The sequence below is a fragment of the Haliotis rubra genome, unplaced genomic scaffold (genome assembly GCF_003918875.1).
Source record: "Haliotis rubra isolate DU_JTF1 unplaced genomic scaffold, ASM391887v1 Scf219, whole genome shotgun sequence".
Taxonomy (NCBI): Eukaryota; Metazoa; Mollusca; class Gastropoda; order Lepetellida; family Haliotidae; genus Haliotis; species Haliotis rubra.
This window is the reverse complement of record NW_025766214.1, coordinates 542,445-561,349: the sequence shown is the minus strand read 5'-3', so window position 1 is coordinate 561,349 and position 18,905 is coordinate 542,445. Positions and strand designations below refer to the sequence as shown.

The following is an 18,905-nucleotide window of genomic DNA, read 5'->3' as shown; positions in this document are numbered from 1 at the left end:
GTGCTTTATGTCGTGAATTAATCCCTAATTTAACTAATCATTCTGCTCACATCACTGTTGCCATAGAATTTAAAGTTCGCAGTAGGTAGCCACGTGGTTAGAGCAATTGCTCGTCACGATGAAGTCCGGGTTCTATTCACAAATAGGATTAATGTGTGATACTGTGATGATTCAAACACATTGGGCACAAAATATCATTCACTCACTCGTTACCTTTTCTCTTCACGTTAGGGTGTACGGGCAGCAGTTGACACATTATGTGGTTTTACCATGTGGAGAAAACTTAAAACAAAGGTTGTCTTTAAGTTTGGAGTCTCTAAATTAAAGTGTCGGTCCCACTTCAGTACTCCAGATGACGAGTTAACTGTTAAGTGGCAGTACCCTGGGAACGTATTATTTGTTGTTTGAGAGGCATTTTTATTCCCCGCCACGAAGGTGGGGGTGGGGTATATCGGTTTGAGCTCCGTCGGTCCGTCCAAGATGATGGGGACAGATTTTCTCAAAAAACGTTATAGGTACTGAAACCAAATTGGGTATCTGTTTTCAGGACATGAATGCCTTGGTGGAGGAAACCATGTTGTGTACAGTTTGTTGCAGAGTTATGGCCCTTGTCATGCGTTTCTTGACTTAGTGCACGGTATCCCCAATGGGGACAGATTTTCTCAGAAACCGTTATAGATAGGGAAACTAAAAGTGGGAAGTGCTTTCAGGACATGAATGTTTTGGTGGAGTTAAAAAAACAGGAACCAAATAGGAACAGAACATTGTACATTGTACCCATGTTGGGAATCGAAGCCGGGTCTTCAGCGTGACAAGCGAACGCTTTAACCACTAGGCTACCCCACCGCCCCCGATCCACAAAGCGTTCATAACCTTACGGCCTGTCGTAACTATATAGTTTATCATAGGGTTACGAATGTCGTAGCGCTACGGACGTTTTGTGGATCGGGACCCGGGAACCTGGTGATAGAAGCAGAAGTGTATTTGCCGCGATCGAGTGGCAGAATGGAAATCACTCATCCGGGTACATTTGGTCATAAAAAAACAGAGATTCAATACCACGTGGAGATTAACGAAGTTGTCCCGCGCTGGAATGCAGTCAAAAGAAAGAGTCTGTTTTCCAGCCAGTCTTGAAATCGCCATGTATCCGACTGACTGGTGTGAATCGAGCATAACCCCGCTTTGAACAGAATTCCCTTTGTCAGCTTTAGGAGGGGTGGACCTGAAGCGAAACGGGTATCAGACGTTTACAACTACTGTGGCAGTCACGTGCACCACAGGAAAACAGCAGCGCAAATAGAGTTGCGCAACAAAGAGAAAATGGCCAGTCTTCCTATAATGCGAGCGAAGACTGGTAATTTTTCTCTCTTGCGAAACCCTATTTGCGCCACACTTTGCCTGTGGTGCACCGATTGGGTGTTGACAAGTCGAGAAACATAACCGAGTCGGGCTTCGATACACACAATCACAGATTCCTGTCGTGCCCTAAAGACGCAACTCTGCACTGCGAATGAAGGCGCCTAATTTAAGACGACAACCACCCTTGCCCTCATACCTGCGTGAGACAGAATGACAGGCTGCTGTGAGACACATTGCTGTTGTGGGGTGTATGTAGCCTGAAATAGATCAACCACACTTGTGTGTTGTTACATAAACATCAATACGCCAACGTAGTGAGTGTATATAATCAAAGCCCGTGTTTGATGGTTTCTATTGGTGAGATAACGTGCAGTTTTACATCGAGTATGATTTAATGCCATTATGTAAATAGATGCAGTGTTATTTGGAAAATACACTGCGTATGTTTGAAACCAAGATATTGGACAGGTCTTAAGACAATTTACACATAATGGTCACCAGTATGAAGCGACAATACAATGGTATTGTGAGTGAGTGAGATAACAGCAACAGCCAGTAATACCCCACAAGACAACCTTGGACTCGACCAGCATTAACTATTTAGCTTGACCAGTATGACCTACTTAGCTCGACAAGCATGAACTAATTAGCTTCACCAGTATCACCTACTTATCTCGACCAGCATGAACTATTTGACTTGGCCAGTATCACCTACTATTCTCGACCAGCATGAACTATTTGACTTGGCCAGTATCACCTACTATTCTCGACCAGCATGAACTATTTGGTTTGATCAGTATGACCTACTTATCGCCACCAGCATGAACTATTCATCTGTAGCAGCATGAACTATTCATCTGTAGCAGCATGAACCATTCATCTGTAGCAACATGAACTATATATTTTGCTCTACCACTACATGGAACACAGCATTAAAGATCTCTACACATCAATTCAATGAAGATTACAAGACAACACAATTTGCCATAAAACAACACAGCATGGAAGATCTCTACACATCAATGCAATGAAGATTACAACACAACACAATTTGCCCAATACAACACAGCATAGAACATCTCTACACACCAATTCAATGAAGATTACACTACAACACAATTTTCCCAATACAACACAAAATGGAAGAGCTCTACACACCAATGCAATGAAGATTACAACACAACACAATTTGCCAATACAACACAGCATGGAAGATCTCCACACATCAATGCAATGAAGTTTACACTACAACACAATTTGCCCAATACAATATGTAAGATCATATTGCTACACAATATGAAAGATCGCAACACAAGACTTCACTGGAGATCACAATGCAGCACATTACGGAAGATCACACTACAATGCAGTGTGGGAGAACATAACACTATGAAGTATTAAGGATCACATAAAACGAAAAATACAATCTTACGTATGACAGTTTGTATCAATAAATAATTTTCACCATTGAATATATTAGTAAGCCAAGGTAAGGTTGACTCGAAGGTATAACTGAAGATATAACACCATTTAACTCCCGCCAGAGTATATCAGCTGTATATCTGACGCCCATATCACGTTCTTATAAGATAGCATAGGTTATCACTCACACTGCAACGAGGAACACAACAATTTCGAAGGATACGTTAGCTCTATATTAAGGTCTTACAGTCAACAGGCAGACTTCCCGGTGTTTACCCGTCACCATAGCAGGTTAACCTGAGCCAATTCTGTAATAACAGTTCTCTAGGATCTATCCACGGACAGATCAATAAGCTGTCCGTCTGGTGTCCAGCTGTGGACAGTTTGGGTTACGGTAAGTGTCGTAATTGTTGTTATCCGACCATGACCCGGTCTGTGAAGTTCGTACTGTACCACTGATGTTTCTCCGTAAGTACTCACTGAGTTACCAAGAATAGATTTACTCCGCTTTTAGCAATATTCCAGTAACATGAAGTCGGGGGACACCAGAAATGAGCTGGAGTCATTGTACCCATATGGAGAATCGAACCCAGATCTTCGGCGTGACGAGTGAACCCTAAATCAGCTTACTAAACCACCGCTCCTTGAATGCTACTAAACATAGTGCAAAATACTTCACGAAATTACCTATAGTTATTATCATCTTGATGAATTCATTTAATCAACGAAATTTACCTGTATAACCTATCAGTTATATATTGGTTGATGAGAAGACCCAGTCAGTTTCTCAACTGATTACATATATACTTACATATCTAAGTGTTGCTTCCGTAGCAAATCTCTTCGCTCAACCATATTAAATGCTTTTTTGTTTATTCTTCCATTTAGTCATGTGTATATTCTAGCCTACACACATCGCCTATTACGTTATTCACTTGCCTTTACGGTTTAAAATCAGTTTTGAAACAAATAATTAATCCTTAGTTTAAACACTTCAACTCCTAAATTAATCCCATACACACAGAGAGAACGGACGCCCAGTAATCTAAGGTGCTACAGCGTTGCGTCCCTTCGGCGCGCCACAATCCTGTGATCGTACCTTGCTTTCCTGTTTTTCCCTGATTCTGATTCTTACTGGTTGAAGTTTTCGTAAAAGTGGCAAGAATATGAAGCCTTGCATCAATTAGGGCTTCCCTCGCACATCAGGGTGACATCCCATAATAAAATAACGGAAAGCTCTTCCAAGTTGCGACATAACCCGAACACATATATCCCAATCTGTAATCCGGTACCTGTACACAGCGTACTTGTATGCCTCAGTCCTGTATATAATGGAGAGAGGTCGCTTGGTAAAATTAAGCCCTCAAACCAAAGTGGTCTAATAAATCAACGTAAAGAAATGATCGACCTCAGATCGATGTGTTTACGATCGGTTGTCAAGTATCAGTCAGTAAATACGGCCATGTTAACGCCCGGCTTGGGATTATAAATTATGCTAAGTTGAGCTGACCCGTGGTGATCACCGGGGAAGGATTATGTCGAAGGACTACAATCAGTTACTCTGTTGCGTTGTTGTGCTACGTATCTACGAAACGCGCTCTATGCCTGAAGTGAGTGTGTTCTGTGCATTGACAGTTTGATTTGGAACGGCAGCGAATGAATGGGAGCGTTTCATATGAAAGGTTACAAATAATCTTGTCTTATATAAAGAAAGTAGCTGAGAAGGATATGGGGCAGTAAACGCCTAAGTGTTTAGAAGGTAAGTGTTTAAATATTTAGCTGAACTTGAACTTGGTTGTAAAGTTTGCCCATGGTTTGATACATTAGTACATGAAAATTTGTGATTTAGATCACATGTTAGAGAGACAAATATACGGAACGCCTAAAGAAAAGGTGCTTGATACACTGTTTGAAAAGGGGAGAGAGACAGGCGTGTTGTGTGAGGGTAAAGGGGAGAGAGACAGGCGTGTTGAGTGAGGGTAAAGGGGAGAGAGACAGGCGTGTTGAGTGAGGGTAAAGGGGAGAGAGACAGGCGTGTTGAGTGAGGGTAAAGGGGAGAGAGACAGGCGTGTTGAGTGAGGGTAAAGGGGAGAGAGACAGGCGTGTTGAGTGAGGGTAAAGGGGAGAGAGACAGGCGTGTTGAGTGAGGGTAAAGGGGAGAGAGACAGGCGTGTTGAGTGAGGGTAAAGGGGAGAGAGACAGGCGTGTTGAGTGAGGGTAAAGGGGAGAGAGACAGACTAGTAGTAAACTACGTTTATAACGAACTGACAGATATAACGAACGAGGTCTTGTCCCGGTCACGTGCTGTATACTTTAGTCGAAATGCGTAAACCGAATTTCGGTTATAACGAACCAGAGAGAGAGAGAGAGAGAGAGAGAGAGAGAGAGAGAGAGAGAATGACATAAACTGTATGTTACATCGCATGATATAAACCTATTACACATTGTATGACATAAACTGTATGGCACATCACATGATATAAACCTATTACACATTGAATAAGATAAACAGTATCATACATTACTTGATGTAAACCTATTACACATTGTATGACATAAACTGTATGACACATCACATGGTATAAACCTATTACACATTGTATGACAACATCTGCATCACACATCGCATGATATAAAACCTATTACACATTTTATGGCATAAACTGTATCACACATCACATGGTATAAACCTATTACACATTGTATGACAACATCTGCATCACACATCGCATGATATGAACTGTATCACACATACAGAAAATAGACAGGAGAAATTAGATTATAAAGCAATTATAAAAACTGATTATATTTTCTTCTGTGACGGTAATTGAAAGTTTATGGATTGCATATGACTTCGTTTCGGAGGCTTTATAATGGGCTAAATGACCTGGTTAGATCGGCACCAGGTCATTTGACCTGGTAGTGTAACGACCTGGGTTGTCGGGGCACAGTTGACACAAAGAGTTTGCTAAACAGTAAACCGTATTCTGCCTGGCTACTCGAGTATGTTGTGGTGGTAGCGCCGTATTTGTGTCAAAGCTTCCGTAGGTTTGTAACCTACGAACACTATTGCCTATAATACTGTAAAGTTGGTATCTTGTTATAATGACATGATGTGTGGCTTCCTCATAGGTCTTTAGGACCAGCTCGGAGGTTTTGCAGTTGAATTGTATAAACAACCTTTTAATATGCATCGCATGCTGATTTTAGACTGGTCAGAAGTTGTCTGCAGATCGAAGGTGTTGTTTCTTTCACCCGCTGTCATCACGATTTATACGGCTAGTACAGTATTGTTTTACTTAAAGGAATCCCAATATATGAATATATTCACACACAGTCACATATACGCATATATTTGCATTTGTGTAAACTTCTTAGGTTACTTTCATCAATCCTCTTCTGCTTTAGTTGAACATGTAAAACCGAAGTATTTAAGCTGTAACATCTGACCTGGTAACAGAAGTTGTGTTTATGTTTTCGGTACGCCGTTATCAGGATTCCAGTCATGTGACGTACGACAAAAATGGTCAGTAGCAGAAAAAAAATCCAGTGACTGATAACATGAGCAGATAATCGACTGAATCACCAAGCGTGACCATCCCGCACATTAAATCGCCTTAACGAATAATGATAAATTACTGGATCAGTTCTTACGCACAATCCTAGACTAAGGCTTAGTCTCTGAATATATATAATTTTGATAGTAACAAACAAGCCCATTTAAATTGAAGAGGAGCCCTAGGGAGACCAGAGATTCAGAACCTGGGGAAATCTAGACTTGCTTCGTTTAGGGCTTTAGCACTACAGGGAAGGCTAGGATGTAGGGAAAATAATGTGGTTCAGGGACTGTGAGACAGACTAGCACAATCCCACAGGGGAGGTAACAAAGGGATACCGGGCACATGCACACATCTTCTCGTCCTTCCCCACTACAGCTAGGCAAAGTAACAAACAACTCTTCCCGAACAATTATAAAGTGCAACGCTAGCTTCTTACATATTTTCAATGTGTTGTATTTTTCAAATGTCAGTTTCCAGGATTGTACTGTTGATCTCTTGGCAGATTTAAACGTGCTAAATGAACGGATTTGTGACGGTGTTATCTCAAACTAGAATTCGTGTTTCACTCTTCAATCACAGCATGGCTCTACTGTTATTTACGGGACTGTTTCTATAAGGAAGTGAAAGAGGCCTCTATAAGCAATTTGTTGCTAATTAGCTATCCACTTATACAGGAACATTAACCGCACAGTGAATTTGACTCTTGACTTTTGTAAGAAATGACTGGAAGCTTATGTCTAGGAATAACAACATGGATGAAGATTCAAACTCAGAGAACAGTATTACAGCATCCCACTACAACATCTTTTTTTCTGTCAGTTCGCTCAAAATTATTCCACAAATTGCACATGCGTATATTTTGTGTGTCAGTTAAAAATAATAGTTACCGTTGATTGTGAGTTTAGAAATAACTTAAACTTTTGTTCGCTTATACCACTTTTCGCTAACATTCAGCTGTAACCTGTACCTTTCTATACTGATTCATTCCAGGAGTGGTAGCCTAGTGTTTAAGGCGACTGCCGAAGGTTCGGTTTCATTCCCACAACTTCTATTATGTGATATTGCTGGAATAAGCGGCGCTGAACCTTACTCACACAATACTCTTTCAAAATATTGTACTCAGTTGTAGAGATCGCTGTAATTTACTTGTTCATTTGTTACTAATACATGTTTTGGGTAGCACATACTTCCTTGTAATAAGTTGAGTATCACATCCTAAATTCATACACAGCCACCCTCGTTACGTCCTGCCAGAAGGCAACTGAAACAAGCCTTTAATCCTTTCTGGTAAATCGTTAAATACGAATAACCCGGCAACGATCACACCGCAACACAAACCAACATGTGAAAGCGAAAATAAATATAGATCTAGTTCTTTTAATCATCATTTGTTCACATTTTCATTGCTACATTTTGTTTCTTTTCCTTGAATCCAGATTTGAGGAAGAATCATGACGAGCGTGCACCCTACAGCGTACCCCGGAGGGGGTCAACCGATAGCAGCACAACCCATGGCTGGAGGTATGTGACCGATTTATAGTCATAAATAATTATATGTCGGGGATGTGTTCTCTAATAGACACCACTTCGTCAACATGAGGGTCCGATCTCAACAGATATCATGTCACAACCGGGTGTCATAAGATCTACCATCAGTGCAGATGTAAAGTACAATTAACTAAATAATTAATCATTTTTATTTTAATTTTATGTATAATATATCGTTAAGTTTTCATTATTTTTGTCTGGAACATAAACGATACCCTATTGGTAATGAGGCGCCAATGAAATAACAGTGTAACTATCTAATATCATGCGAGAAAATCACTGGCAGTATTAATGAAAACTGTTCCGTTGTTGTTTAACGCCGCACTTCAAATATTACATGACGGCCACCTGTAAATGACCTGGCATTGATGAGGATCAAACACACCTGTGATGATGTTGTGGGCAACGTCCATGTTGTTGGCATACGAATGAATGAGTGAGTTTTAGTCCAGCAATATCACGGCGGGGGACACTAGAAATGGGCTTCACACATTGTGCCCATGTGGGGAATCGAGCCCGGGTCTTCGGCGTGACGAGCGAACGCCTTAACCACTAGGCTACCCCACCAACCCCTGTTGGCGTACGATGACACAATCACCAAACTCACCTAGCTTGACTACCAGATCGATGAAGTCGGTTTGTGCAATAATCATAGGTTGCTTGGGATCTGTTCTCCACGCAGTCTATGAAGCTCTATATATATTGATTACCGCGTAAGGACTGTTAAGGTGTTTGGTATGGAATCCTAGAAGGGACAATGTCGCGTTGTCACTCTTACAAAAAAAAGCGAAGGGTGTCCAAATTAACCAAGGTGCGACAATGCGACTACGCGACATTTTGGACATTTGTCGCACTTAATTTTGACACATTATGCTGGTTTATGTAATGGCGACATAGCGACAATGTCCCTTCTAGGATTCCATAGTTTGAACATGACATATATATGTATATGTGACTCACGAGGAAGTACGTGTTGCAGTGCCCCCACAATCAGGAGCAGTGGGGTGGTCTCAGACTAGTCAGGTGCCGGCAGGGTGTCCCCCCGGGCTTGAGGGTCTCGTAGCCATCGACCAGCTGCTCGTCAAACAGAAAGTGGAAGTCTTTGAAGGTATTGTACAGCTATGATCCCTCTTTGGAAGTAGAAAATATCACAGGGGGCACTACCTATACATGTATGCTTATGCTTCAAGCAGCATTTTTCAAGACTCTAAAGAATAATGATCTTAAGATTTATGCAATCAAAGATTCTAAAATATACTTTTCCTTAAATTTACAAACCGTAAATTCAGATGCCTGCGAAGAAAGTTATGGTTCAGGGCCCCGTTCAACAAAACCTACGACATTCGTAACTCTATGATAAACTATATAGTTACGACAGGTCGTAACGTTACGAACACTTTGTGGATCGGGACCCTGAACATACTGTGTAGGTAAATACTTCGTAACGCTGAGGAATGAAACTACATTAATATGCAGCAATTCCAAGAACATAACATAGCCATTGCATAACACTTCATGAGGAAACATCTATTGTAGTATGTTCCTTAATCACAAATTTATACGATAAGCAAGAAGCGAAATGTTTGTACCGTTTTGTTGTTGAAGTTACAAACCATTGCCCCCTTTCACAAAGCTCTCGTAGCGCTAAGACTATCGTAAGTCAATGTTACAGAATAGGAAGTACGAATGTTACGAGAAAAGTTACGAGATCTTAGGCTTACTAGAGCTTTGTGAAACGGGGCCCAGGCCCTCGTTCCTCAAAGCGATCGTAGCGCTACGACAGTCGTAAGTCTATGTTAAAGTGTCGGAGTTACGATCACCTTAGCGCTACGATCGCTATGTGAAACGGGGCCGCTAGGGCGGACAGTGTTATCTAACACGTCATTACTCGATGACGCTTTAACATAATCTATTTATACAGTCTTGTGTATACATTATTGACTTTTCAGCGATCACTGGGTACGAAACAAACAACAAGTATGAAATCCTCAACACTCTAGGACAGAGGCTGTTCATGGCAGTAGAAGGTATGTTGCTGGTATTCGCAAGGATGTTCACACGACAGTAGAAGGCATGTTACTGGTATGTGTAGGGCTGTTTATGTGTCCCCAGCACTTGCATTGCACATGTATAGTCGATTGCCACAGGCGAGATTCGTATGTGTGCTGCGGCAGTGGATGGCCTTGTGGTTAAAGCTTTCGTTCGTCAGGCTGAAGACACGGGTTCAGTTCCTCACACGGGTACCTCGCCCTGATATTGCTGGAATATTGATACTCCCTCCCTCTTATGTATAGCAAGTCACGATGTGACTTTATATTTCACTCACTCACCCATGTATACTATCACCGTCTGTGTACTCCCCAGATACCTGTTGCTGCACCAGGAACTGTTGTGGTAGCAGCAGACCCTTCGACATCAAGATCCTTGACAGAAACAACAGGGAGGTCATCCACCTTACCCGTCCCCTTCGCTGTTCGTCCTGTTTCTTCCCCTGTTGTCTACAGGTAAGCCTGACCCGTTCAGACCATATAGATCCGGGTTAGAATTGGTCTTCAGTAACCCATGCTTGTCGTAAGAGGCGACTATTGGGATCGGGTGGTCAGGCTCGCTGACTTGGTTGATACATGTCATCGTATACCATTTGCGTAGATCGATGCTTATGATATTGATCACTGGACTGTTTGGTCCAGGTCGATTATTTACAGACAGCCGCCATATAGCTGGATCATTGCTGAGTGGTAAAGAATAAACCAACCAACCTAACCCGTTCAGCGCCACGCCTCTTGAAATATTTTTAAAGGCCTCTATGGAAGCAGTATCAGTTTGGCGTAGGATGTTCCTATGTTCAGCCTTCGTTAATGAGCTTATGGCATGTTTGTCTGTGGTGTGAACCTGAACCTGAACCTCTGAAGCTGTAAATGGACACATTATTAGTATCTCTCAAGTTATGCCACCAGAACATGATCCGGAAATTGTGATGCGATTTTCAATATGGCCGCCACGGCAGCCATCTTGTGTCCGATGGGCAGCCATTTTTGCATGATAATACTGTATGATGAAGTCAAATTTGTCCATCGCCTTCCATTACGCTAATGCAATTAAGGCGGACCTTTTAATTTCAAATTACTACAGTTAGTCTGTGCTACCAATTCACATTCATTACGAATTAATCGGGTGGTCCTCATCTTCTTTTTACATTACATCGCTTTATTGAATCCTTAGATTGTTTTGACATTTGCACTCAATCTGATCATATCCCAGCCTTGGTCTCCTCTTTAGATTACTGCAGAAAGGGTACTTGGGTGGCAGCCATGTTAAAAAATACTGTCATTGATTTTGCTAACCTCCTTTGTTGAAAACTGTCACGAAATTTGTGTACAAAATGTGTGTACAACAATGATCCGTTAATGGGGAGTTTGTTTACCCGGACAAATGTACGAAGTTACACACATTTTGCACTGTTACCCACTGCTATTTCAGAAAGTGGAGGTTCAAGCCCCACTCGGCCACACAATCGGGTATGTGCGGCAGGGGTGCCACCCGTGTCTACCCAAGTACAAGCTGATGGATGAGAATGATGAGACGGTTCTCCGTATCGAGGGACCCTGCTGTCAGTGGAACATATGTGGTGATGTGGAGTTTGATGTAAGTGAATATACTTACATAACGATGTTACATATACTTCGATGCTGGAGACACGTTGATGTTCAATAGTTGATTGTGCTGTATCACATTTGTTTATTATCTGGACCGGGGCGGTGGGGTACCTAGTGGTTAAAACGTTTATGTATTTCTAGTCTGCATATAATTGTAGGTGGACTAAAGGCTTCAACGCAATACCATATGTCAGAGACCCATTTCAGCAAAGTCGTACAGTCTCACCACTTCCCCTCTATATTACATTTCTATAATATACTCATGGAAACAAATAAGGGAACACATGAAAGAACAAGTGTTCCTCTATTTATTTCCAAAGTTTCACCCACAGTGCAATACATACCTTGTGAAGAAACCTGGAACAGAATAAAGCAACACCTGTACTTTCATGTGTTCCCTTATTTGTTTCCATGAGTATATATTGATATATTATGTGCATATATTCATTTGAGCGAATCATCTGGTGCAATATTATTTGCAACCATAGCTTTGGCAGTGGTTCTGCGACACAGGAGACCTATCTAAGCAAATGAGGAGTTTATAGAATATTGTAAAAGAACGCCTGGCATTGATGTATTGAGCTTTAAAGTAGATCCTGTGAGGTGACCTCATTTGCATATTTTTCGAGCTGTGATAAAAAAGGTTAATCGGATTGTTTCTAAGGATCAATACTGCAAGCTTGATATGCCTGTATCTCAAACAGTCGTGCAGATACAGCCCACTTTATGTCAGTCTCGATAAATAACGTCAGTTAAAACGAATACCGATCGAGTCTTCACTCCTTTTGGAACAAATTTCTATTGAGGGGGAAATAGCTGTAAAGAGTATATGATTACAATATGAATAGATCGCATAAAATCAGTAATGACACCGGGTGTTTGCGAGAAGTGGAAGTATGTCTTCTCCTTCCCACACCACCGACCATTCACTCATATACTTTGGTACTTTGGTTTTGCAATGAAAGTTTCTTCTAGTATTTTGTATTACATATATAGTAACTATAGGTGATTTTACATTACTGTATATGTTACAGACCAATGTGGAATGATTACAGAAGGTGAAGTGTTTGTCATATCCAAACCCGAATGTACGATCTGTAAGATATATATTCTTCTGTCAACTTTCTATTCAAAGTATTTAATGATTCGAGCAGTAAATAACATAATACTATCAATTTGCTTTTACTTTAGGTGAAGTCCGAAGATGAACGATTCGATGTGGGCAGAATTTCTAAACAGTGGTCCGGGCTGGTAAAGGAACTGTTCACAGACACCGACAACTTCGGCGTCACCTTCCCCATGGACCTTGATGTCAAGATGAAGGCGGTGATGTTAGGCGCAGTCTTCCTCATTGTGAGTAACACATGGCGCCCACACTGATGCTGAAGATACTCTTCCTCGTATGATTATAATGAAGGGTCAACAATGATGCAAATATCAGCTATACTGGATAGGGAATCATAGATATCAGGAAAGATATATTTTTAAATATCCCCGAAGATATTTTTGGTCCCTAACATTTTTTGGTTCAGTGTGTTCAAAAGATGCCATAGCTTGTACATTTTGTAACGATTAACTCGTGTTCAGTTTGAAGGTATTTCGTCAAGAGTATATTTAACAATTGCACATCTGACTTGAGTTTTCTGATTTATCAACCCTACATGCCTGCTTGTCCTGGTAGCTAGGTGAGGTGAGGTGAAATTGGGTTTAACGTCGTGCTTGAGAATATATCGCTCATATGACGACGTCTGGTAGCTAGAATCCCACCGACGGACAAAATTTTTCAGCTTGTTGAGAGGCATACCAAGAGCTTTAGAAGCTCGTTTCAAATACTAATGGCATAAAATAGTTTTCCTCGTTCACATTGAAATGAATAATCCACCTCACAAATCATCTGTTTCACATCTGACAGGGGCGGATACAGCTTTTAGTAGAGGTGACTATTGAGGGTGAAACAACTATTGCAATAGTTTTTTTCTCCTTGAATTTTCTCATTTGAAGTCATTTCCCAAATGAACGTATAGTATATATGAACTAAAAAACAAGTTAAAGTAGTTTCAGTCAATTTAATAACTGACAAGAAACTTGAAACCCAGATTAGGTAAACAGTTAAAACATAAACTCAGTGAAGCTACAAGTCTGCAATCTAAATCAAAGTGAACAAATCTGGTACTTCCTGTAATTTGCACTGCGCATTTAACATCGGAAGTCAATTACTAAACTATCGATAGTCACACATACTATCGATGCATCGATAGTTTTTCGTTTCTACCATCGATTAATTGCTATCGGAGACTCAACAATTGCAATGCATCGATAGTTGGATGTATCGTTACAGCCCTACCTTTTAGAGAAAGTGGCTGCGTGGGTGCGTGCGTGCGTGCGTGCGTGCGTGCGTGCGTGCGCGCTCTCGTGAGAAATGGGGTTTTCACGGGTCATTTGATAAACTTTGAGAACAAAGGGGGGGGGGGGTGCGTGCGCACCCCTGCAAAAACAACATCCATCCCCCACCCCGATCCGCCTATGTCAGATGAGTAACCCATAATGTCAACAACGACTAAACTATGTAAGACGTGCAGTATACGTGTTTGCGCTGTCCCTTCTACCGCTGTGCTCCCTCCTCTAAGATGTAAGACGATGGTACATTTCCTATGTCTAGGCCCGAATATGTATACAATAAGTATTTACATTTCAAACACATATGGACAGTGTATTATTCACTGAAGGTGCCGACGGGTGGGATGCGCGTCATGTGATTAGCCAACCAATGGATTAAGTAATGACAATGACTTTGTTTGCATATTCATGGGTATTTCATTAATTTCTGATTTTATTTGTATCAGGACTTTATGTACTTCGAAAACAACAAGGACAGCGTTCGAAAAGAAGCCAACATGGTACTCTAGGTAAATCTTTCACGACGCTTACTCAAGAAAGTGTAACACAGGTGAGTACCAGTTTTAGTGGTTAGGATGCTACTGGTTAAGAGATTTCGAGAATGTGAATGGGTCACATCCCAGCCAATCATATGGCAGCTGAGTTAGAGAGTCGATCATCACAGCTCACAACACAGATTGAAATAGAAACTGTTGAGAGCACTATGGGAGAAACAGTGAAAGAAACAAATACTTGTGTAGACATGTTTCTAAAAGTTAATATATATTTGTTTCGAATCACAACAAAACAAATTACTTTTGAATATCTTATTTCGTTTTCGAAGCGAGTCATCTCTCAGTCTAGCTACATCCAATATAAGACATACTAGGCCATATGGAAATGAAATCCGCCCTTAAGACAACAGAACCGTTTGTCTCACAGTCCCTGAACCGCATTATTTCCCATCCATCAAACCCTTTCTGCAGCGCAAAAGCCCTAAATGAAGCAAGTCTAGATTTCCTCAGGAACTAGGGTTCTTTTCAATTTAAGTGCAGTTATTTGTTTCAGAATAATATATTGTCGTGGACTAGGCGTTAGTACAAGAAGGGAAGGGCACTAGAGACGCATATGCGTGTCGTACATGTACCATTGTTTTTTCCCCGAACATCAGCGCCATCACAGACTTGGCTACAGATTCATCGTCTACGTTGATACGGCCTCTGGAAATATATCATTTTAATTGAAACAAGCAGCTTGTGAGATTGGAGATTCAGAACTTGAATCTGTGGGAAATCTAGACTTCCTATATATAAGGTTATCGCGTTGCAGTAAGTAATGAAGGGACATTACGTTTGGTTCAGGAACTGTGAGAACAAGACACACTAACGGTGACACGGCATATGCCCTGACCACACCAACAAAACTCGGTTTTTGAATGGTCGTTTCTTCTATACTGAGATAAACAAATAAAGGAACACATGAAAATTCAAGTGTCCCTTTAATATTTTCCAGTTTTCATCACCAGCTTTGAATAGCGCTGTGAGAGGAAATCTGAGAATATATAAAGGAACACTGACATGAAGTGGTGTTCCCTTAAATGTTTCCTTCAGTATATTTTGCTAGGATTACTGACTGACTAAGTTTGGTTTTACGCCGCTTTTAGCAATATTCCAGCAACATCACGGCGGGGGACACCAGAAATGGGCTTCACACATTGTACCCATGTGTCTTCGGTGTGACGAGCCAACGATTTAACCATTAGGCTACCCCACCGCCCATTTTGCTAGGATTAGCCATGTCATATTAATAAACTTCGTTAGTAACACGTTGTTTATTTCGTTTCAGAGGATGGCGAAGAGACCATCGTGCGTCGTGTCATATTGGTTAGGAACATAAAATCCAGTGTTCTCAACTTCTTGCCCTACCTAACAGCATTATCTCTATATATGTTCATGAAGTAAACACTGATAACTTTATTATGGGGGCAACGCACAGTGACCAGCTTGTACTTGTTTCTTTACTACTCAAACAATCTAAGAAAGCATCCCGTTTCCATACCAATATATTTGATTTGACATGGCCATAACAGATTAACTATACTCATGTGCAAAATTCAGCTGTTGTTAAATTTCATCAGAATAGCATCTCAACATCTAAACATCTAATCTGAAATTCATTTTTAAAATGCTGAATTTATGACATTTACATTCATATATAAATCCTTTATAAATTCGGCAAAATTAAGCAATACCCATATACAACAAGCCGGGACAGACGTACATTTGGAAAAACATAGAGATTATGAATACACATGTTGAACATCGTTCTGCAAAGCGATCTTAGCGTAAAGACAATAACGCGAAATAGTATCATAGATTTACTATAAGAACGCTTTGTAGAACTGGGCCTGGGTCTGCGCATGTCAAGATGCGACCATAGCCCGCTGTTACACTTGCGACTTGCTACAGACGTCGTAGTTAGATTGTTTAAATGAAACAGGTCATAAATGATTTAATTCTGAAGAATTATTTTTACAAACAGAACAGAATATCCATATTACCGTTAATCAGTATGTGATTTATTTAATTTGAAAAAGAAACATTGTGATTATGATTCGATTATTTGTAGAGAGATACACATGAGAGTATTTAAACATCTACACTGATTTTTTTTAACCAGTAAGTGTGTATGATATGTCTGCGATGCCTTTATGGAAGTAACTTTTCAATCGTTGCCTCTATAACTTACTTATATCCATTGTATAGAAGAACATAGTGTTAATGCTGTGGGATCCAGATAGAGCTTATCTCCCTTTGATCAGTAAATCGAGACGCAATATTGCATTGAAAAATATACAGGTTATGGGTATCTTTCTGTACAAGCCTTGGTTATAAACATTGCAGATGGATGCATATGTGTGTGTATGTATACGCGCTTTAGAGGGTAACGTGCATTCTACAACAGATACCTGAACCCAACCCACTCGCCGGGCAAGCCTCTGAAACATTGAGGGTGATGAAATAAATCAGGTATCTTTAACCACAAACGACGTTTGTTTTACTGAAAGAATAATTGTTGAATCTGTCGGAACAGCATCGTCTAACACCAGTATTTTGCCACTTTAGTTTTCACTTCCAAAGAAGTATGACGTTGTTGCCGAGCAACGTCACGGACGTGTGTGAACTGCACAAGTGTTGACATGTACAAGTACAAGTGTTGACAAGTACAAGTACAAGTGTTGACAAGTACAAGTACAAGTGTTGACATGTACAAGTACAAGTGTTGTATACAATGAGACCCCGGATATCCGGACAGATTCGTTTTTACTGAATATCCGGATATCTGGATTTCTGTCATCCAGGCTTACTGTATATTACCGTCTATAAGCCAAATTTTGAGGATAAAAACGCAGTGTGTAGAAGGGGTCGGCTTATCTAAAGTATACAGCTAACGAATTTCGTCATATCGGTTATTTTTACCATTGAGCATTCCACCTACCTTTTTCCTTTACTTTAGTACTTTTATACATGAATTAAATGTACATAATGAGATTGGCCCTTTTATCAATGTGTTATGGTTTAGAAATAAAATGTATAAATATCTATGTATCTATGTTTTTGTAAGTTCGTGGTATTGTTGAGACCATCATCTTTAAGGAATCTCTAGTTGTAAAACGAAACGTTTGAGGGAGTGAGTGAGTTTAGTTTTACGACGCACGCAGCAATATTCCAGCATATGGCGGCGGTCTGTAAATAATCGAGTCTGGACCAGACATTCCAGTGATCAACAACGTGAGCATCGATCTGCGCAATTGGGAACCGATGACATGTGTCAACCAAATCAGCGAGCCTGACTACCCGATCCCGTTAGTCGCCTCTTACGACAAGCATGGGTTACTGAAGGTTCATTCTAACCCGGACCTTCACGGGTTTATTGTCAGGTCATATGGAAGGAGGAGTGAGTGAGTGAGTGAGTGAGTGAGTGAGTGAGTGAGTGAGTGAGTGAGTGAGTGAGTGAGTGAGTGAGTGAGTGAGTGAGTGAGTGAGTGAGTGAGTGAGTGAGTGAGTGAGTGAGTGAGTGAGTGAGTGAGTGAGGGAGGGAGGGAGGGAGCGAGTGGGTAGTGCATGTCGTTTCCATGCCATAGATGTTTCTATTTGGTGAAATCTGTATTCAGATATCGCAGTGTGGGAGAACATAACACTATGACTTATTAAGGATCACATAAAACGAACAATAAAATCTTACATATGACAGTTTGAACCAATAAATAATGTTCAACATTGAATATATTAGTAAGCCAAGGTAAGGTTGACTCGAAGGTATAACTGAAGATATAACACCATTTATGTCCCGCCAGAGTATATCAGCTGTATATCTGACGCCCATATCACACGGTCTTATAAGATAGCATGGGTTATCACTCACACTGCAACAAGGAACACAACAATTTCGAAGGATACGTTATAGATCTATATTAAGGTCTTACAGTCAACAGACAGACTTCCGGGTGTTTACCCGTCACCATAGCGATTAACATGAGCCAGTTCTGTAATACCAGTTCTCTAGGATATATACACGGACAGATCAATAAGCTGTCCGTGTTTTGGCCAGCTGTGTACAGTTGGGTTACGGTAAGTGTCGTAATTGTTGTTATCCGACCATGGCCTGGTCTGTGAAGTTCGTACTGTACCACTGATGTTTCTCCGTACGTACTGACTGAGTAACCAAGAATAGATTTATTCCGCTTTTAGCAATATTCGAGTAATATGACGCCGGGGGACACCAGAAATGGGCTGGAGTCATTGTACCCATATGGAGAATCGAACCCAGATCTTCGGCGTGACGAGTGAACCCTAAATCAGCTTACTAAACCGCCGCTCCTTGAATGCTACTAAACATGGTGCAAAATACTTCACGAAATTACCTATAGTTATTATCATCTTGATGAATTCATTCCATCAACGAAATTTACCTGTATAACCTA

The 18,905-nt window shown here is 40.8% G+C and overlaps 1 protein-coding gene across 3 annotated transcripts in view; it reads left to right on the top strand.

Annotated features, from left to right (window-relative positions):
• Nucleotides 1-3,017: 3,017 nt before the first annotated feature.
• LOC124277159 (phospholipid scramblase 2-like) overlaps nt 3,018-18,905 on the top strand; it is a 39,097-nt gene continuing 23,209 nt past the window's right edge. The window contains exons 1-9 of one of the 3 annotated variants that reach the window (XM_046712816.1): nt 3,018-3,175; nt 7,778-7,862; nt 8,869-8,997; nt 9,839-9,916; nt 10,254-10,393; nt 11,370-11,534; nt 12,737-12,898; nt 14,389-14,492; nt 15,767-17,523. In XM_046712816.1, the coding sequence (XP_046568772.1) occupies nt 7,793-7,862; nt 8,869-8,997; nt 9,839-9,916; nt 10,254-10,393; nt 11,370-11,534; nt 12,737-12,898; nt 14,389-14,451 (807 nt within the window). In that variant the 5' untranslated portion in view covers nt 3,018-3,175; nt 7,778-7,792 and the 3' untranslated portion in view covers nt 14,452-14,492; nt 15,767-17,523. Of the gene's footprint in view, nt 3,176-4,419; nt 4,541-7,777; nt 7,863-8,868; nt 8,998-9,838; nt 9,917-10,253; nt 10,394-11,369; nt 11,535-12,736; nt 12,899-14,388; nt 14,493-15,766; nt 17,524-18,905 lie in introns of those variants that run through there. The other 2 variants (XM_046712817.1, XM_046712818.1) reach the window with 2 other exon arrangements.